The following is a 21,931-nucleotide window of genomic DNA, read 5'->3' as shown; positions in this document are numbered from 1 at the left end:
TGTACCCTACACACTAAACTCAACTAATCTGGCACCCTTTGGCTGCCAGCAATATCCTGGTTAGGGAGTCACTTCTGGCTACCAAAGTGCTTGTTGAGGATACCCTTTGCTGTGTCGAGGGCCGCCTCGGCAGGCACGGGGATGTGGGGGGCAATACCGGCCCCCTCCCAGGCAGGTCCCTGGGTGGTGTCGGAGTGGACGGTGGGGATGCTGAGGAAGATGTCAGACTCGCCCACACGGAACGTATTGGGTGGGTGGGAGGAGCCGGAGGTGGTCTCCCCAACGATCATGGCTCGGCCGTGCTTCTTCATGATGTAGACAAACTCCTCGGCGGCGCCGGCTGTGGCTCCGCTGGTCAAGATGAGCAGACTTTTCTTGGTGCCGTATCTCGTACCTGGTGGGAGTGAAGAAGAAGGAGGAGAGACTGAAAAACAATGCTGAGTCATCTTAAGAGACTCGTTAAAGAATACAGAGTCTGGCGAAGTACAAGAGGGCAAATACTTTGTTTTCTTACCAGTAAGTTCAGGCAGGGTCCAAAGTTCCTTGGTGGTGCCAGATGGTCTGTCGTACAACTTATCCAGAAGGACCTGCTTGTCCGCATCAAAGAAGTAGGAGCAAAACCCTGCTATGGCTGTGGTCGGTCCCCCAATGTTGTTCCTGCAAACATACAGTTTATACGCTTACTTCTGTACAGAAATTATAGTCCCTGTCAACCTGTACTAAATAACATGCCACCTCTCCTAGACCAATGAAATTTATGACAAAAGTCTAGCTAAAATAAGTTTGACGAAATGGAAAAAACAACCATTCCGTTCCTGCCCCTTACACACCATCTTATAAACAGAACATTTTACCTGAGGTCAACAATCATTCCGTCAGTGTTGACTACTTTGTTCCACACATGTTCCACGATGATTTGTGCAATGGCGCGGACCTCCTCGAAGTCCCCAAACATGTCGAAGCGCAGGTAGCCAATGTTATTCTCAAATACATCAGTTTGGAATGACACCTTGATCAGCTGGATAAACATCTCAGGAGTATAGTCCTAAGGCAGACAAATATGACAATCAGCTACATACATATAACACATACGTACATGTATAAAACATGAATAAATTACATTAAAGATGTTTGATGGAAAATTAAGTAGGTTACAATACATATACCACAATTTCCCAAAGACTAAGATGACACAGAAGATATTCATTCCTTACCATTGGGGGCAGGGTTGGTGTGTTATGGGTGGTCTTCAGCATTTTGTCCCCTGACAAAGTCTTGAGATCAGCAGTGAGTTTGGTCTCCAGTTCTTCCTTGGAGGAGACCATGCTATAGTCTCCACTGGCCAGGATACCATTCAACTTCTCTGCTACATCAGCTCCCACGCTCTCAAATGCGTAATTATCTGCCACAAGTGCTCCAGCTCCTTCAACGATGGCAGGGATCTGGGCACGGAGGTTGATGATGTCTATTGCTTTGGCGAGGGCATCTTCTGGGTCGACCTCAATGTTGGGGGACACTCCTGTGACTTCCCAGGTGTTTCCAGTAATTGGGTTGATGGACTTGGCACTGGGGATGGCCAGGTAGAAATCGCTGTCGCCCACCTTGATCTTGTCAATCTTCACGGAGCCTCCGGCGGTTTTCTCTCCCACAACGGTCGCCCTTTTGAGATTCTGGAGGCAGTAGGCAACATCTTCAGCAATGCCCTTAGTGTTCTTGCTGGTGAGGAGCACCAAGGGCTTCTTGGTGCCATAGCGCTGCCCCAGGAGAGCGGGCATGGACCAGAGCTCTGTGGTGGTGTCGGACGCCCGGTTGTAAACACTGTCGATGTGAATCAGGGGTTCTGAATCTGTGAAATATGACACGATGTAAGGGATCCCCGAGAGATCACCACTGCCGGTGTAGCGGAGGTCGAAGATGAGAGCAGAAGTGGGCAAGATCTTATTCCAGACCAGCTCCAGGAGCAGGGGGCCGATTTTCTCAGCCATTTCCTCCCCAATAATGTGGTCAATCCTCAGGTAGCCGATGTTGCCCTCCAGCACCTCCAACTTGATGGAATTCTGGAGCATAGCAATCAGCTGATCCGGGGGCAGAGGAGGAAGCTGCGGAGGGGCGACCGGGACGTAGTTGGGCTCGTAGGAGATCACCAGACGAGGGTCGTTAATGGTGCTCTGGACCCCGGCGGTGAGCACGTTGGCCAGGGTCTCTGGATCCGGGATGCTGAGGATCTCTGTGTTGCTGCTGGCTGCATCGATTGCTTCCTGCATCCCAGTGAGTTTTTCAGGGGAGCAGTAGTTGTCCATGAGGATCTTGGCCATGTCCACAATCAGGCTGGGGGCGAAAGCAGCCTGGGTGATGAAGACATTGCCCAGGACAGCCAGGGAGACGACCAGGAGGAGAGCTCTTGCCATCGTGTCCGGGTTCGAGACCACAGATGAAACCCACAGTTGGAAGTTCTTTTAGCAGTTGTACCTCCGTCTGCAAAGAGGTCCTCTGTCAACTGAGATTGTATCCACTGGAAGGTTTCTGTTAACACACGCATAAGAGGATTTTCCTCACAATAAATCCCTAATCGCATTATCCTGAGTGCTTTTGTAAGCACAATAACAAGTTAGCCAAATTAGGTGCAACATGTTTTCCAAGATGTATACGTTAAATATAAACTGGTGTTTATATTTGAGTGAGGTGACGTTCTACATAGAAAATATATCTGAAAAGATTAGGCTATTATACTTGGAGCTTATAAGGTTTCACAAATACGTAGTTATTTTTGTCAAATAAGGTGTTTTGAGTATTTTCATAAGATTTGAATGTGATTGATGTAGTACATATGAATACATATGAACATAGTAGTACATATAGTGTAGTACATATGAATATGCAGTTGAGACATCTATATGGGTCTGACAATGAGCATGGTTCATTGGGTTTGGTGGACTGTACAGAATGTTAGATTTACGGATGTAAAAGCTGTAAACTGTGACCTATAAGCTGGAAAGTGTATTTCAACAAGGTTTTACCTATTGAGGGATTGACCTTTTTCAAAACTAAGAATGCTTATGGTTGCTGAGCTCTGTATTCCACTTATCAGACTACAAACTAGCCTTCACAGTGTGGTATGCTAAGTCCCAGTCAGCATTACTCCCACAGCTCACATAAGCACTTTCCTTCTCCCACACACGGAGCAACATTGGTTGACCACTAGATTTACATTGCAGTTTTATTTGACATAATTATTTTAATTATTTTATGTTCAATTATATATATTTAAAAAAATAAACATAGTGGCAAACAAATTCATTACAACAATAACTTTACACCATTTGAGAAGTATACAGAGGTCTTGCCACTGTTTCACCAACACTTGTTCTGACTAACTTCAACTACTTAAATACCTAAAAGATTAAAGTCTTCTAAAATACGTCCTGACTCTCTTTTATGTCATATCCAAGCTAGGTGAAAGTATATGCTTTTACACACTGTTAAGTTGGATCAGTGATTTTCCATCCATTCAATTTTCCAAGTCAAAGAGGGCCTGTCTTATGAAGTAAAACAACTCAATGGTTGGAATTTTAGATTTATGTGGGAATTGCTCCCTCTACTGACTGTTGTTTGTCTTGATAGTGAATTTCCTCCAGACACAGAACACATAACAAATTAACATAACGTAAGACATTCATTTCACAAAAGTATTCAAAACAATTAAATCAATGTGTAACTCACTGAATAATAGACATGTTTGAACTTTTGTAAAAAAAAATCACATTGGCCTGGCTACTAATTCCACCTAATACACAAACATAGATATATTAAATAGTACATGGAACAGAAATAATTAATCAAATTGGTTTATTAATTAACCAAATCAAATAATGCACACAAAATAACATATAGCTATTGGTAATTCTGTAAAGGCAACTCAATTAATCTCCATCCGTCCTGCAGTCACAAGGGATACATTTTTGGTGTAAAACTGAGGTTTTCTTTAGGTGACCAAATTCCTCATAATGTGCAATCCACTATTTGTTATGTAATTATGTTGTATGTTTCTTTGATAATTGTGTTATGTAGTCAGTTGGATTCTAGCATTACATTTAAAGCATTTATTTTCAGGGAAATTATTAAAATCGTAATTGAGTCTCCATCGGAAAACAAACATTGATTACCATCTAAATGACCAACTACACATGAACCGTACAATCCAAAGACAAACCCACAAACAGTATCTATGTCCCCTGTTCTCTCTTCACCAGCCTGGCCGCGATGATCCTCTGGGCCACAGCCAGGGCATCAGTTGCTTGGGCTACCACATGAGGCTCCACTCCAGACACACTCCACACCTTCCCTGTGACGGCACTCAGGACCAGCTGGTTAGGGACCGAAGCGTACAGGATACTGTCCGCGATCCGATACGTCCCACTGGAGACTGAACCCCCGACGGTGGGCTCTCCGACCACCGTGGCCCTGTCCAGATCCTTTATGGTCCTGGTGAAGGCCTCAGCGGCCGAGCCAGTCATGTGACTAGTCAGGATGTAGATGTCTTTGGAAGAGCCGTACCGTTGACCCATGACCTCTGGCAGGGTCATGATCTCAGTCATGGTGGTGGTTGAGCGGTCAAAGACAGTGTAGAGGTGCCTGAGAGGTGCAGCGTCAAAGAAGTAGGTGCACAGCAGTGGGATGGCAGTGGGGTAGCCGCCTGTATTGTACCTCATGTCAATTATCAATGTATCAGTGTTCACCAGTTTGCTCCAGATCAGTTTGATGAGCTGGGGGCCGATGGCTTTGACAACGTCCACGTCTACCATCATGTCAAACCGTAAGTATCCCACGTTCCCTGGCAACACCTCGCTCTTGAACAGTGCGTCGATGATGTAGCCCACCTCCTCGACGGTGGGGATTTTGGGCACCTCGTGGAGCGACTCAGGCTCAATGTCGCAGTAGAAAATGTGGAGGCGGTGGTCACCCGACGTCTCCTGGAGGTCAGAGGTCAGTTGCGAGGCGAGAGATTCGTAATCCACCACCGCTCTGTATGACCCCTCAGCCCACTTGGCCAACAGAACCTTACTGACCTTAAGAGCGACCTCTGGGATTGCGTAGTGAATCTCCAGCAGCTGGCCTGTTTCCTCCACCAGGGTTCTGACCCCTTTGTGGAACTCTATGATCTCATGAGCATTTTCCACAGCATCCTCAGCTAACACTATGGCATCAGGCACAACCCCTCCCCCCAGCCAGCACTCTCCACTGTTGTCTATGAAGTTCACAAAAGGGACAGTTATAACAATGTCTGTGTCTTCAACCTGGAACGACTTGGAGTGCATCAGAGTCCCTGAGGTGATCTCTCCGATAACGGTGCCACGGTGAAGAGACTGCATCAGATAGGCAAACTCCTCCCCAGCACTGGCGGTGTAGTAGCTGGTCAGAACGTACACCCCTCGCTTGGAGCCATAGACTGGGCCTGTGAAACCAGCCAAGGTGTGGTACTCTGTGGTGACGTTCTGTATCCTGTCGTAAATCGTGAAGAAGTGGCGTTTTTGTGATTCGTCTTGGAGGAAGGAAAGAAGGATGGGGAGTGAAGCTGAAGGCCCTCCTGTGTTGTAGCGCAGGTCTATTATCAGGTTCTCAGTGTCTTTCAGGGGCTCATATACCTTATTGGCAATTTCTTCTGCAAGTTTATCCATTACAGACACCTCGCCGAACTTATCAAAACTCAGGTAACCAGTGTTACCGGGTAGAATCTGTACTTTGAAAACAGTATCCACCAGGTTCTTCAGGAACTCCGGGTCATCTGGAACCTTCTCGGCTTCAAAGTCCTCCTCAATGATGACTGGATGGTCCTGGGACAGCTTGATGATCAGCCGAGGGTCCTCACAAACGGACTGCAGCTCGTGGTTGAGTTTGGCTGCCAGGTCTTCCTCTGAGACAACGGAGAAGAAGTCAGAGGAGGCGAGATGGTGGAGGAGAGTCGGAACCCTGTCTGTGAAGGAGTAGAACCTTCCGATAATATCAGATATGGTCTGGACTGCCTTCGGAATGGTACTCCTGACAGCCAATAGGGATATTGCGTTTGCCACGGCTTCTTTAGCGATTACATTAACTGACGGTGACACGCCACTCACCTCCCAACTCTGCCCAGTGATTGGGTTGACTGACCTGGCAACAGGAACTGTGATGTAGAACCCTGAATCTCCAATCCTGATCTTCTGCACTTTTACCGAGCCTCCGGCCGACCGCTCCCCCACAACGATTGCCCTCTTCATGTGCTTCAGAGTGTAGGCCACTGCTTCAGACGCCCCCATGGTTCGCTTGCTGGTCAAGATGATCAGGTCCTTTTTCTTGCCGAACCTTTCTCCCAAGATGGATGGCATGGTCCACTGCTCCTCGGTGGTGTTGGAGGGTCTGTCAAATATGGTATCTATGTGGACGGTGGGCCCTGGGTCAGAGAAGAAGGAGATGATGAAGGGAACTCCAGACTGTTCTCCAGCCGTGCTGAAGCGGAGGTCAAAGATCAGGGAGGAGGCATGTGCCACTTTGTTCCAGATGTTGTCCCTCAGCAATGGGCCCAGCTTGGCCGCTGTCTCCTCCCCGATGATCCGGTCGATCCTCAGGTAACCCACGTTGTTCTCCAGCAGCTCCAGCTTCACAGAATTCCTCACCAGCCTCACCAGCTGCTCCATGGGGAGGGATGGCAGCACCGGCGGCATCACCGGGACAAAGTTGGGTTCGTAGGACACGGCGAGGCGGGGGTCGTTGAGCGCCCCCTGCACTCCGACCGTCAGGACGGCGGCCAGGGTCTTTCTGTCAGAGATCTGCAGGATCTCTCCGCTTTTAATAGCTTGCTGGATGGCCTCTTGCATCCCCATCAGGTTCTCAGGGAAGCAGTAGTTTTCCAGAAGAATCTCAGCCATATCCAGAACCAGGGCAGGCTGGAATGAAGAATTGGCACCTAGAATGTGACAAAGAACCACCAAAAGAATCGTTGGTGTGAGTGGAACTCCTGCCATCATGATCGTTACTGGTGTTGAGACAGAGAATGTTTCATCTATTTATCAGCATTTGGTTCATCTATTTGGAGGGACAGTGCTTTACTGGGAGGGAATGTTTTCTCTGCCAGGTTTTTGGACAACAACATGGACTTAAGAGGCTTTTGTCCCCAATAAACCCTTAATCGCATTATCTGCGGTGCATCGGCTTAAAATAAAATCACAACTGGAGATATTGTCTGGTATTTGAGGTGTTCTATGCAGGCTCATCTGATCATATCTTTTTAACTTTTACTGTGGGCCATCCGTTTCATAAAGAACCTCACTGTAAAACAAATGTTTGTGTGAAGTTCATCAGAATTTTGTTTTCCGGATCCAGAATGATAATCAGCATTTCATATAATGGGATTAAAAGTCTAAATAAATTACAAAGTTCACATGTTCAAAAATGTTGTGCACAGCAAACACTTTCAATGTTTCAGTGCTTCAGTTACTTGCATGGGAAAGTAAATCTGGTTTAGTTCCAAAGACAAATCCCCTTATCATTGCGAAAACCGGGAAGTGAAAGTCCAATTCACTTATGTCAGACCTGCAGCAGGTCAGCACAAGCCAGACCCAAACCAGGCCAGGTGGGGAGCGGAGGACAGGGTTAGGCTTTGGGAGGTCATGTCTGGGTCACACAGCACAGCAGAGGATGACATGATTACACAGTTTGTGCGGGCTACACGTGGTAAGCCGTCTTAAAACACACAGGATGAGAGGAAATGAAAAAGGAACAGAAGACATAGCAGCTGGTGATAAACATGAAGATGAAGCTGATGCCATTTTCAAAGGATCCTCTTCCCTGCAGCTATTCAAAAAAACTGCTTTTAGCTTGTTGTCTTAAATGTCTTTGATTTTCTATTTTCATTCCTGTTCAAATAGTTCATTGAAGGGTCAATTTCAACTCTAAGAAGGGAACATTTGAAGTTGCAGTTTTCTATAGATTTGTTTTTATGTCATATCACCAGTTGAAAATATTGGTGACTGGCCACACTTTCTCTGTACATGAACTTGGCTGAGAAGTACAACCCAACTGAAGTCATTCAACAGGGTATTACACAACTAACATACACACTTCTCCTCAATGCTAATACTGGACATTGGACGGATAATCTACCTAAAGTTCTAATACCCCTACAGTCTTACATAATCCCCTCTGCCGATTTGTAGGGGCCAATCACAACCAAGAGTCTGTGTTTAAGACCAGTCCAGGTCCATTGTTCACTGCGTCAGTTCTGTGGCGTACAGAGGAGGGGATCAGCTAGGGAAGGAATCCAATTGGGGCAGAGGAGAGCAACAAGGCTAAAATCAAACAGTGCACGTCTTATTTTAATACAACAAGTGGTAAATAAAGACAAGGTTATATTAGTCTCTGACACGATATAGTGATGTAATTGTAAATGTCATCCCCTAATGGTTAACAAAGGCTTTGTCCAGACGGGAAAGAGTAGTTAACTGTGATTAAAATACATTGTTGACTAATCTGTCATCGTAAAACATACTACTGTAAATGCAACAGAATTTGTGTTTTGATGAAGCCCTTCCAGCTACAGTGCATTTCAGTTCAAAGTTATGGAAAATAAAAGAAAATAATGCACAAAGGTTTTTGATGTTATTCTTTGCTTTATAGAAAAAGTATACCGTACACTCAAATTCATACTGTATCCATCCTCTTACAATACCTTTACACTTATATACTCACACGTACACTGTGAAAGTACACTTATACTTACATACTTATACATACTTACACGTAAATTTCTATGAAAATAGAAGTTTAAATGTTTCTGTATGGTGTGCTCTCAGCACAACAGTCATAGTATTATCATTTCAATCTTTCAAAAAGGTATAAAGTTAATGTCAAATCAAACATTCATCTTCTATGACTGAAACAAACATAAACAAGTGACAACTGATAAGTTACAACATTATTATGTACAATCGTTTTATCTGACATCATAAACATATGCAAGACTATAATGATGACAGAGTCTAGAATAATCTTAAATAAATCTTTGTTTAATAATACATAACAATACACACAATCCAATTATCTATTTCATATGATCATAACAATCCAAAACATAGACAAAAGTTATCATAGGCTTCACTGCTAAAATAAGACAAAATGTGCGTTGATGGAACATACACCTACATTTGGATGAGACCAAAATACAATAGGAATGTACAGATTTACAACCAGGAGAGACTCCACCACCACCACCACCACCACTGTATATTTAGCCCTCTGACTACCTGCACCCACACGCAGCCACCTTCATCTCTTCATACAGGTGTCGCACAGTTATAATGCCCTTCTCCTGGTACATGACTGTAATGGGGTCCAGTTTGGTGGGAACACAGCATGCCATGTTGGCCTTCTTGGGGTTGCGAAGGTTTACCAGGGTCTGGATCAGGGCGTGTTTCGAGGGGGTCATGTCACTTGTCAGCGGGAAGAAACACACGCCACGACACTCAAAGGCGTCGTACTCTGGCGGCGCCACGATCCACTTATCCCACCCGATGTCTTTGAAGTTGACCCGCATGGAGGTGCGTCGGCAGTAGCTGCTCTCCACCTGCCTTCTCCTCCTGCGGCGCCTCCTCCGCGGGTGGAGGTCCACACGGCTGAGGACGCCGGCGCTGCCGTGGTCGTCCTCGTCGTCGGCAGCGGGGGTGTTGTTCCCATCGTCGTCGATGCTGTTGTTGTTGTTGTCATCGATGTTTTCGTCATCTTCGTTCTGAGGAGAGCTGCCAGACGACAGGACGGTATCCTCCTCACGGAGGATCATCTCCGTCAGCTCCTTCCTCGCCTCCCTCCTCCTGCTCCCCAGGTCGTCCGAGAAGACCAGGACAGCTGCGGAGGTGTTGATCCCAACGGCCACGCTCACGTCCAGACCCTCGGCCGCCGCGCCATCACCACTGTCACTGAATGTCCGGCCACCTTCCCATTGATCCACCACCACCTCGAACGCACCGACCCCACCGCCTCTACCTCGGCCAGACCAACACTGTATCGCATGGGTCACGTCAAACGCTTCCCATGAGGGATGTGATCCCATGACCTCCCTCCCATCCAGGAGTAAAGGTGTGGGTTTGCTGCCAGTGTGATCCAGCTCGTAGACCCTGATGGTGCCCCCCACCCCGGTAGAGGACCTCTCCTCCGGCAGGGTGAAGAGACGCAGCTCGGCCATGGTGACCTCCTCGTGCTCAGGGACCGTCACGTTGAACAGGAGCCTGTGTTTGGACCTGGAGCCGTTTCTCTCTGAGTGACAGAGATCTGTTGAAATTTCAAACAGTCAGGTGGTTTGGCAATGATACACCTTTAGGTAGATTGTAGATTATGTTCCATAAAAGACCACAGAAGAAGAAACCAGGAGGTTATTGACTTGTGTGACATGTCACACACAAGTCAATAACAACCTGGTATCAGTGGCCATTCTGTAAAAGGTCCCGGGTTTGTATTTTTTCTACACACACAGTATCATACAATGTTGACCGTGTTAACATAGTGTTGAGACAGCAGAGAAAAAAACCTAGCCTGAACATCAATTTCTCTCTGCCCGCCTGTACCTTCCTCTGACTACAAATATTTGTTCTACACATATACAGAGAGTATATTACCCCTATTTCCTGAGTGAGCTTTTTCACACACATACCTTGAAGGGTGAAGCTGCGAATGACATCAGAGCGTGGCATGGCAGACGTATCAGAGGCGTATTTGTTGTACAGCTCCATCATGAACTGAGGGGGGTAGATCCTGCTGTGCTCCTGAGGAACCTCGGACAGGTTCAGCTTCCTCAGAAACTCTTCCTTCATGGTCCCCAGGAAGCTCTCCAGCTCGGACTGTGCATCCGCATCCACCTCATCCTCCTCAATGAGGTCCTGGTCGGAGAAATGCAAGAATCCCTTTGGGTCCTCTGTCAGGATGACCTTGTTTAGAGGCTTACATCTACAAGAGCCAGTAGAGACCAGTAAACTCAGACACATTTGGAATAGGAAGGTTCTAGAACACTGCATCTTTTAGAACGTTCGAGCTTCAAGTACCTCTGCAAACTTCCTAGGCTTTAATGTCTTTTTTTTCCTTCTTCACTTCATTCTTCCCTACTACTATGTGCTTTAAAGCAACTTTGCGACGACAACAGTGTAAATGTGGATTCCCTGTGCCAGTGCCACAGTCCAGGGGTCCGCTCCCATGCTCTAGAGTAAACAGGCCAGTCATGTCAACCAAAATAGTAGCACTGCTGTGCTTATCTTCACCATTGATGTTCCATTTTAGGTTGCTGTTATCACTGGAGACTTTGCTGCTAATGAATATTCTCTAAACATTTCACAGAGTTGCAGCGATAATGAGGAACACACTGGACACTGTGAGGCAAACTGACAGACACACACTCACTCTCAGCTTTCCTCCCCTAGAGGTCAACTGTCAGCCCAGAGGAAGCTTGCTGATGCCCTAACGAATACATAAAACATGGGGAATGTAACTTACACCCAAATAATAAACCCAAATAGGAAACTGTATTAACCATTTTTTGCAAAAGAGCACCAATCCTTTTATTATAATGAAGCTAAGGTCCAATTGATAGCACTGATTAAGTACTTAACGACAACTTACAGAACATCCTCCATGTGCATGTAACTGCCTCCTCTGTCACTGTGAACTGGCCAGGTCTACTACTGTATGTCGACACTCACAGTACTGGGGTTCCATGACGCTGTGGGGGGGGGGGGGGGGGGACCCGACCCTGGGCCAGCGTGTGACAGCGGACATTGGCCCAGCTTCTGGCATTTCACTACACTGTGGTCTCCTTCATTCACAGTCACTCTCTGGCTGGCCCTGCTTGGGGCTCAGACAAAACATTTTATTCTGGCACATTCTGTCAGCTCAAAGCACTCTTTATGGAATATTTTGGCATGTAAAGAGAGAGAAGAATATTCTTTAGGTTTACATTTCAATAGATGAGAGAAACAGTGTCTCTTTGAGAAAGGACACAATTAAAGAACTGGATTGAGAAATTAATGACAGACAAGTGAAGACACCTAAGGACTTTCCTTTTCAAGGAAGCCAAACAGAAAACAAAGAGTAAAATATTGTTTAATTAACCTTTTAATGAACAAACAATATCTGAAATGGACTTAAATGCATCAACTGTACATTTCGGTTTATTACCATTTAAAATTGTCATTATATATATATTTTTCAAAACAAATTGTCATTTGTTGTGTACAAAATCATTTGTACACAACTATTTGTGTAGCTTATACAGTACAGACCCTAAATGCACAGTTATAATGTGGTGTCAAACAATCACATTTGGTGGTCACATCAAACCATAAATCTGTGAATGTCATTTCAGACGGCTTTTCCCTTCCAAACAGTAGAGGGCAGTATGGTCTCATATAACTTTTGTCTCCATCGTTGAGCATATGTGAAATACATTTCCCTTTAAAATGCTTAGCTAAAGTAATCACATCTGTATTGTACAGTGAGTTATATAATATAAATCATGTAATCAAAGTACATATATAGTACACTATATTCTACATAGTTTCTCTCATGCATCAACTACAACACTACTGAACACAGCATTAAACTACTGTACTGGCTTAACTTAATTCATACATCAAAACACATAATGTACAAATATACTGTATGTCTCATTTAGTTGTATTAGTAGCATTACTATTTACATAAGTGTTTTCAGTACTGGACTGGGCACGCATTACTTAATGGGCACTGCTCAAACCAAAGCCCACTTGAATCCAATAGTTCAATTGTGTATTATACTATGGAGTCCATTATCTGAGCTATAAGAAAGAGAGAAAAAACTCATTGAGTCTCCAAATGGGACAGTAGTCCTTTTGGGAGTCCACCCAGAAAAACCAAAACATCCCTGCAGCTGTCCCATTGAGTGTCTGAGTATATCTTCATGTTATATGGATCATTGTTCCAATCCTCACCTACATTCCTCTCCATGAGTATATGATCCACTTCCGTCTCTCATCCAAAAATGTCTGCTTTTCTGTATTTCTTTTGTGACTTTATAAATAACGTTTCCGAAGTCCGTTTTGTGGCAGTCCTTTTACCGGCAGGCACAGGTGTCCACAGACATGCCTGGGTAGACCTTCAGGACCATGTTCTTGTCTGGGTCCAGGAAGAGAACACTTAGTGGGCTCATCTTGTCCGGGACACAGCAGGGTTCTGGAACCCCAGGCACTATGCCCACCGCCCGGACAATGCTCTGGATCGTAGCGTGGTTAGAAGGACGCACAACCTGGAGGAGGAAAAGGAACTTTATAAAAACAGTTTTTTCACATTTAGATGTGTAAAATAAACGTAAAAAATGGCACACAAGTACAAAATGACAGGCCTTCAACCAACTTTCACTCACCTTAGGGATGGGGAACCCACAGATGCCTGCACAGTAGAAGGCATCAAAAGCTTTGGGAGCCAGCACCCACTCGCTCCAGCCGATGTCTGCAAAATCGACTCTGAGGTACCTTCTAGAACAGGCTCTGGGCTCACTCCACTGCCTCCTTCTGGCCTTCTTCATGGTTCTCTCGTCAAAGCTCAGCACCTGAGGCTTACTCAGCGCCTCACTGCCCTCCAGGTTTAGCTTGTGGCGGCCATCTTTGACTGTCGATGGCTTGGCTTTGGGGGCAAAGTATGTGCTTTGCCAGAGCTCGTGGTTCTTCAGAGTGTTGTAGTGCACCTCAGGAAGGTGGTTGGTCTGGAGCTGCATGTCCTGTTCTGGCACGTTTCTCCTCACCCTGGAGGGGGAAGCCGGGGGGGAGGCATTGGGGGGTCGTGTGGGTTCCTCCCCAACAGGGAAAGGACCGTACCTCTGTAAGGTCATGGCCACACTGTTGGGTTCGTCTATTGTCAGGTCGTCCGTGTAGACCAGCATGTAGGGAAGGTTGGCTTGAGGGTGGCGCTCTGGGTGATTCTGGTGGTGGAGCCTCTGTTGTTGATGGTGCTTCACTCCCAGATCCAATTCTGCAGTGATGAGGAGCTCGCTAAGAACCCTGGCATGCTTGATCACCGCTGTAACATCCCTTGTCTGCCAGGCACTCTTCCGGAGGGGAGGCAAGGTGAGGTTTCCCAGCAGGGAAGGGAAGGCCGAGTTGGGGGACGTTCCTCTGAACAGAAGCTGGGAAGGTGGAGCTGAGCTCTGGAGGTGTTGGAGGCGGCAGGACAGCTTCCGAGAATGCCTGCAAACCCCGGGTCGAGAACGAGGACGCTGAACCAGGAAGTGAACGCTGGCGGATAGGATTCGCTCAGAGTCTGGGATGGAAGACAGATTGAACTGGAAACAGGAGGAAGCCTTACAGTCTCCTGTAAAAGGAAAGGATAAAATAAGAATAGAAAAAAATACATAATAGTAATTACAAAAGATGATAACAATCCTAGTACTTTATCATGAAACACTCTTTCTTAGCAGTAAACTTCCAGCTTGTAAATTGTTTCTGCTTTAAAATGCTTTAGTCCTTTCTTATTGATACCTTCATCCCGTTAATTCATATTTACCCACAGAAAAAGCACAACTTTGGCCTCAATAATTTCAATATTTCAACCACAATGAATGGATTGTTGATGGGACTTAACATTCATGTACAGGTACTTTGGCCCCTTTGTACAATCCAACCTTGAATCTAAAAACAGACTATTCTTTTAACCTGGAATTCACCTACAGTTTGAAAGGTAAACATTGCATCACACTGGATGTGAGCCATATGGAAATGCTTAGCGGAGAGTGCTCCTCTGAGAATTTTCCATGAGCCTCTCTAAGGCTGTCAGGGTGTGATAATAGCCTCTTCTGCCTCACACTTAGATCAGTGATGTTCCACACTGCGTTCCAGTTTGTGTATTTGAAGACCACGATAAAGTATAACTGTGGAGTTATCATGAACACCTTACTGTTCAGTGATATTTTGCAAAAACATTGAGCTGTATAAGGATATTTATTTTGAGATATGGATTATGACCATTTACTGACCTTAAGATCCGTGTTGCAACAATCCTAACAGCAACTCTTGCAACTCTTGAGTTGAGGTGGCACCCACACACAGATTTTGTGCGTCTCTTTTGTCACTGCGTATTTCATTATATGCACTGCTGCGCAATACATTCTAAACATGGGAAATACTCACCCGGGACAGCTTTGAAACCTCGAACGGTGTTTCCGTCTCTCTTACGGTGAGGTTCCTTACTGTACTTTTCATAGACTTTGAACATGCTGATGGAGACCGTGTCCCGGTGTGTACTCTCGTGCGCAAAGGTATGATCGGTACTTCCTAGGACATCGCTGTCCTGCTGCTTAATGTCAGAAAAGGCTTCCGATGCAACTCTGCAAAGACTGTCCAAAATTAATAAAAAACGCACAAGATTTAAAAACGTCTTCTTCATTTTTAAATGCAAATATGTCTTAGTCCATCAAATTTTTGTTTTATTTAACAAAATTTAGCAATGTTGCATATACAACCTAAAGCGGATACAAAGTCATGTGCTTTCACGAAATGTCCAGTGCAGAATGCGATGGATCGTTTGCACGTGATGACCCGTCTTATCAAGGAAAGACAGGGCGCGTTTTCAGAGTTAATCCTCAAACTATAGACAGAGACATTCAGAGTTTACAGTCTACACTTGACTCTGCTTACTGCTGGAGGTTGTCTACTATAGCCATGACAGATGGTGACGCCAGGAGCAATCAGCCAACGAGAGAACTGCAAAGTTCTCCCACTAGAATGATACAATTCTGCTGTGCGCCAATGGGCATGACTAACCGTGAGTAACTTTGAATGTCTGAACAACTTCACGTCAATATTGTAAATTGACATGGTCAGTTAAGTCATTTTTATATTTTGAATTTTGACTTTAGAATCTCTATATGAGTGACTGTAATTTAATAAGCGAAATTCAATTAGTTTAAATTATTATTTTAGAATAGATTGTATTTGGTACAATTTGTTAAAAAAAAAAATTCTATGGGCATGGCACAAAAAAAATTCTATGGGCATGGCACAATTAATTACAAAGTGCTTTCAATGATTCATTGTATTTCACTCTCCATGTTCCTGATTCAGGATTGAGCTACACCTTTATGGTCCCTTACCAGCCTCCCAACAGGTTGGGCCCTAGTCAGTAGAACAATGGCTGCCCTGTCATGGAGGTGGCGACAGACAAGTTACCAGGGCCTGCTGGAGGTCAGACGCTTATTAAAATGCCTTCTCTTGGCCTCAACAACCATCACTGGAGCTCTTTCACACCATGACACTTTTGTATCGTGTCCTACATCAGAGATCAGACTGGCTTTGACCATTGGCTATCTACTCACTGAGACGTTGGTCTGCCATAATGTTATCTCTCTCTACAAAGCAGGACAAGATGGTATCAGCTATCATCATATGATCAAGGAGCTGTTCTTCCTGACAGAAAGACTCCTGTGTTAGATGAGTGTTATTAGCTAAAAAAGGCTCTTAGTTGTCATTCAGCTTATTTTTGGTTATTCCCAATATCATTCTTGCAGCTTAATTATTTGTGCTTCATAATTAATAATGATTCTGTGTATCAATCAACGCCAATATGATCAGAAATCAGTACGCAGCTCCAAGTTAAGGCATCTCATTCAACCTAACTTTCAGTGACTCTCCACATGAATCAGTCACTGTTGTCGGTCCATCCAATAAGCTACCTCAGGCCATATTAATCATTCAGCTCATTGTATTCACAGAAACCCTGCGTTTGTAATCGGTGCAACAGAACCAGACATTGTCCTCATTCACGCACAGTGAGACCCATTTACTATATCTTATCCTCTATGACATCATGCACGAAGCACCTCTGTTAGAAAGATGAGGTTGGGGCTGAAATATGCTCTCATTCAAGGAATATTTGCCTGGGGTCCTCATCATCAAGAGAAGGCTGAAAGACAGTAAGCCGAGTCTGCCATGTTGCTTTTGGCTTTCACCCCATCCTCCTCCCTCACTTCTTCCCCATCCTCCTACCTCCTTCCTCATCCCCACTTCCACTTGTTTTCTTACAGCTGGCTGCAGCAACAAAAAAAAACACACACACAAAAAAAAACAGTCTGACAGATTTAGTCATGGATGTCTGTCTGTCTATCGTCGTTGTTGGAGGAGGAGTAGGACCATGAAACCCTCACTCCATCTGAACGTTGCCAGACTGCTGGTGTGTGATCTCACAGTCCTCCCCCACAGTCTGGGTCCTCTGCCATACCACCCTCATGGACACACACAGAGAGTTAGTTCAGCTCACATCAATGTCCCTCTGACAACTGACTGCTGTAGAGAAACACAGAAAGAACCCCCCTACTCTCGCTTTCACACTCTCTCTCGTTCTCTGTTGTCCCTCTCAAGCCTTTCTCTCTCCTTCTTTCTCTCCTTCTTGCTCTCTCCTTCCTTTTCCTAGAGATATCCGGATGTCTCAGGAATTAACATACAGCATGGTGTCCAATGCCAACAGAAGATGGAACGCCTCCTGGAAAAGTTAAGCTGTTTGTGACAAATTTACGAGTGCAAATCTTTGAAAATTGTTAGGGTTTATAAGTCAAAAAAAGAAAATGGAGGTTGAAGTGAGGCTGGCTTCGTTTACCCATCCCTCACCTGGGAAGCTTGCTGACAGAATCATCTCCATTTTTGTATGTGTGTGTGTGTGTCTGTGCGTGTGTGAATGTGTTCGTGTTCCACAGACCCAGTGTCATCTCGCCAGGTTTCTCTTCTCAGTCTCAAAAATGCACTGACGGCTTGACCCTGTGCCACAGACTGCCAGAGCACAGCAGATCTGAGTCATTTATCACCAGAGTTCAGATATGGGCTTCGCTTCCAGAGGTAACGAGCGGGTCCCAGCAGAATGAGTCTAGCGGTTAAGTTCGCTCTCAGGAGACCCACTAGCATCTGCAACAACCAAAACCATAACCCCACGCACAGGGCAGGTTCAGGGCCAACAATCAACATGATGAATCTCTCCTCAGCCTCAGACGCTTTTACCACCTCAAGTGTCCCAATTAGACGGACAGTTTGGAGTGCCATTACTGGATTTCTCTCTTCAGAAGCCCTCAATTAGGCCTAAGCTGTGTTGCCCAACATCTCCGTGGGGAGAGATGACGTGAGGTATCTTTTGTTTTAATGGTAATGTTTTTTTTAAGGTGTCGGGGAAATCCCAGAGTGCTTTGGGAGAGAGAGAAACCAGTGGTTTGGTCTTGTCTTCAGAACAGTTACAGTAACTGAGTTACAGTAACTGTAACTGTACATTTCAATTTAATTTTGACACACTTTTACATCCATACGATCAATTTACTGGAAGGAATGTCCTCCTCTCGTACCTCATATTATTTTCAAACTGTCGTTAAGTCATGAGTATCACTCTCCTAAAGCTTTGCGTTGTTTTCGTCACGCAAAAGGCAGTTGGGGTTAATTGTGTTGCTAATTCATCTTCTCAGATGTGCATCCAAAGACTAAGCAAGTTTGATGTGGTCGTCAGTTATGATGAATGGATGGTGGTATTTTGTTACAGCCATTATACACATGTTAGGCTTCTGTTTGGACGACGGGGGGTGAGGCCGGCTCCAGGCAGCAGCTGGTTTCTAAAATCCATCTGTATCTACTTCTGGCTGGGGTTGGAGAGGAGGGGGCGGGGGGTCACAATAACAGTCAGTCTGGCCTATCTTTGTTTATGCCTGCGATGACATGGGGAAAGCCTGATTGGCCATAGAGCGTTGTCTTCCATCCTCACTGTTATCAATCACATTAAGAGCTCCCGAAACAGGAAGTGTAGTTTTTTCATCATCCCTCAGTCAGCAAGACCATTACACTCCACATTAATGCACCAAATGGAGTGATGGCATCAACCAAACTCTCTCTCTCTCTCTCTCTCTCTCTCTCTCTCTCTCTCTCTCTCTCTCTCTCTCTCTCTCTCTCTCTCTCTCTCTCTCTCTCTCTCTCTCTCTTTCTCTCTCTCTCTCTCTCTCTCTCTCTGACATTCTCTCTCTCTCTCTTTCTATTTCTTTCACACTCTCTCTTTCCCCCCCCCAACAGTGTGTAATTCACTCCTTACTTGCCTTTGGCCCCAGTGCAACAGTGATGAGATTTGCCCTTAAGCCCTACATTCATCCCCAGTGATACATTATGTCTATGCCTCAGTCACACATGCATGTGGACACGGTATGTTAGCTACCAGCAAGTTTTGGCAGTTTTTCTCATCTCTTTTCATGAGAGAAAGAATGGAATTAGCTTCACGTGTTGCAGACAAGAGTTTTTTGGCCCAGCAAAACTGTTTTCCTTGGCCCTCACACCTAAAGTCTGCCAAAATGGGCCCTTTTTCATGTCTATAAATGGTTTCTTTTCATGCATCCATACAGGAACGCTTGATTAAGGAATTCTGGGGTTTACGTAAAAGGATCCTGATCTCTGTCAAAGACTGTCTACGTAAACATGGCCCATCACTGTGATGAGTTGTCTAAAATCTGTTGTATTTATCAGACAACTAAGCACTGAGGGAATCATTAGTGGGGGAAGATAGAGAGAGAGAGAGAGAGAGAGAGAGAGAGAGAGAGAGAGAGAGAGAGAGAGAGAGAGAGAAAGAAGACAATATGCAACAGAGAAAACAAAAAAGCAAAGGTAATGAGAAGAGAAGTTGAGAGTTCAGCTCCAACTGCATCCAGTCCATCCAATCCTAACTAAGGTGGTTTCCCTCTGGCAGTCATGTTTGATATGAGCTCCTGCACCCCACTCGACATGCCACCCCCTCATCGCACCCCCTCTATTCTGCACCAGGCCAGCTTTCATCTCTGCCTCCCTGTCACTCACCATTAGTTCCCCTCAGGATGGAGGGATGAGGGAGTCTCTGTCTCAGGCGTTACACCCACTGGCTGGGACTGTTCATTCAGCTTCTGTTCCGTGTCACCACAGTGTTGTGGTAGAAACAACAGACAGTGATAGCAATATTTTCATTTTTTCAATGTCACCTGACCCTTAAATCTCACATGGTTGTGTAGATAGTGGTTTAGGATTTAGGATAGTGATTCGGTGACTGAATGCTTGATTGTCTAAGATCAGGACAAAGTTGAACTTCACATTGGTAGTGACAAAGTGCACACACAAACAGTACACAGACTTGACAGTGAGCCAACATTGACTGGTGCTAATGTTATGTTTGGTCTGTTAGACTTGTATCTGTAATTAGAACCTCTGCAGTGCATTTCTGTTACACATCCTCTCAAATTGCTGAGAACGATCGTTTGACCCTGACGTGAACCCCAAGCATCTAATATCTGGAAAACGCTCCCAGACAATTGTGAAGGTTGCCTGCTGCTTTTATCCCACCACAGAAAGTCCCACTTCGCAATTCACCTTCTGTCTTTCATGTTGCCTGTGTGTTATGAGGGGGTGAAGTCAGTCAAACGCAGACCCAGCTTCACTCAAGACATCTGATACTGCCTCTCCAAACAGCCCCAAGGGTAAGAGACTAATTTCAACATGTAACTTTGATTAATTTCTATGTCTGTCTAGTCACAAAAGAAGTATACAAAAAATGTAACTTTAGACTCCCACTTTAACAGGCAGCCACTTTCTCATGACTATATAAAATATAGGGGAAAGGTTGGGTAACATTTAACCATCAACAAGTGTTTACGCCTTCCATTTAAATGGCCTCATAACTGAAGAATGTGTCTCCAGACCAACTGTCAGATTTCAACCCCCTCGATGGACCTGATTTTGAATAGCACCTCACAAAAGCACAAGAGTGCCTGGCCAGCATTGTGTGTTGTTAGTTGCTGGTGTTAGGAGAGTTGTCCATAGATTGTATGGGGCGGTCTATAATCCCTTGGGCCCATTCACTCAGCAGGGGATGCCATGGCTGGGATTTAAAGCATAAGAAAAGGTCGTGTAGAAACAATATTGAGGGAATAGGTCCCCTAGGAGACAATGGGCCGCCTCCCCAACTGTGTCCCACTGTATACCACCACTGTGACATCATGCACCATGGGGGAATCATCCTCTATGGCCTCGTATTCAGCCAATGACAGAATAGGTGGAGGATTTGGCCATGGATTCTTATGGATCTCCCGAAAAGAACCCGGAGCATGATTGTAGGCTACAGGTTTGATTGTTACCATACATAGACAACAGTTGGTTGGGCTGTGAGATGAGTTTGTCTGAGAAACGGAGAGCATTCAAACCACCTTGAAGCCCCTCTGGTGTAGTGAGATCAGCATGATGAGCTGAAGGTTTCTGAGATGAGCTGCTCCGCTGGTCTCTAGTGGTCACCCTGAAGGTCTCCAAGTATCCAGCATGCTCTTAGCTACTGTACCTGCCGGCCTGCATGGCACCTGTCCAGCCTGTTCAACCCAGTGGTCATGGAAAACACAGAAACAGAAAGACAGACCAGCTTAGACTGAGCTTAACTTAGCTTAGACTGAGGGTTGGGGTTGGGGATGGGGTAGGTGCTGGGGCTGGGGCTGGGGCTGGAGTTATGAGTAAGCCTGTGGGTATTCACATCCAGATTCTTGTGGGTCAGTAAAACACATGCAGCCCTTCACAGCGGGACCAGTGGAGACTCAACAGTTGGAGCTGATATATTTGATTATCACTACCAGGAGGCTATACACACACACACACACACACACACATGCACACCATTCACAGACATTACAGGGTTAGGTTCCCTGTGTCAGTGTTTATAATTCATACCGGACCACGGCTGATGAAGTGTGTCTGGAGTGTTTCCACGTGGATGTTGTTTTTCAGTCAAAGGTCTATTTAACATTGATACCCGATATTCATATTCTGCTGTTTTTGACGTTTTAAGTCCTTTCAGGGAACAGTGGGGGACCTTCCTCAACCGAATACTAACTGATAGTTTAAGCAGTGTAGTTTTATATCAGGGAGATTAG

At 45.3% G+C, this 21,931-nt stretch overlaps 4 protein-coding genes across 4 annotated transcripts; all 4 read right to left on the bottom strand.

Moving 5' to 3' along the window:
• Positions 1 to 65: 65 nt before the first annotated feature.
• Positions 66 to 2,408, bottom strand: rbp3 (retinol binding protein 3). The gene is made up of 4 exons (XM_084670728.1): positions 1,215 to 2,408; positions 855 to 1,045; positions 515 to 657; positions 66 to 394 (listed from the first exon to the last, which is right to left on the bottom strand). Exons 1-4 carry the CDS (start codon positions 2,406 to 2,408, stop codon positions 69 to 71), a joined length of 1,854 nt encoding a protein of 617 aa, XP_084526854.1. The 3' UTR covers positions 66 to 68.
• A 1,770-nt stretch (positions 2,409 to 4,178) lies between these two features.
• Positions 4,179 to 7,001, bottom strand: irbpl (interphotoreceptor retinoid-binding protein like). Its single transcript, XM_084670727.1, has one exon. The coding sequence runs from the start codon at positions 6,999 to 7,001 to the stop codon at positions 4,224 to 4,226; it is 2,778 nt and encodes a 925-aa protein (XP_084526853.1). The 3' UTR covers positions 4,179 to 4,223.
• Positions 7,002 to 8,345: 1,344 nt separating this feature from the next.
• Positions 8,346 to 11,110, bottom strand: gdf2 (growth differentiation factor 2). The gene is made up of 2 exons (XM_084670370.1): positions 10,676 to 11,110; positions 8,346 to 10,296 (listed from the first exon to the last, which is right to left on the bottom strand). The coding sequence occupies exons 1-2, from the start codon at positions 11,034 to 11,036 to the stop codon at positions 9,272 to 9,274; spliced, it is 1,386 nt and encodes a 461-aa protein (XP_084526496.1). The 5' UTR covers positions 11,037 to 11,110; the 3' UTR covers positions 8,346 to 9,271.
• Positions 11,111 to 12,129: 1,019 nt separating this feature from the next.
• Positions 12,130 to 15,650, bottom strand: gdf10b (growth differentiation factor 10b). The gene is made up of 3 exons (XM_084670229.1): positions 15,171 to 15,650; positions 13,412 to 14,355; positions 12,130 to 13,294 (listed from the first exon to the last, which is right to left on the bottom strand). Exons 1-3 carry the CDS (start codon positions 15,424 to 15,426, stop codon positions 13,103 to 13,105), a joined length of 1,392 nt encoding a protein of 463 aa, XP_084526355.1. The 5' UTR covers positions 15,427 to 15,650; the 3' UTR covers positions 12,130 to 13,102.
• Positions 15,651 to 21,931: the final 6,281 nt, after the last annotated feature.

This window comes from Hypomesus nipponensis, chromosome 13 (assembly GCF_054491055.1).
Source record: "Hypomesus nipponensis isolate SF chromosome 13, ASM5449105v1, whole genome shotgun sequence".
In the NCBI taxonomy this organism is placed as follows: Eukaryota; Metazoa; Chordata; class Actinopteri; order Osmeriformes; family Osmeridae; genus Hypomesus; species Hypomesus nipponensis.
The sequence above is the reverse complement of the archived record's forward strand: the minus strand, read 5'-3'. Positions and strand labels throughout refer to the sequence as shown.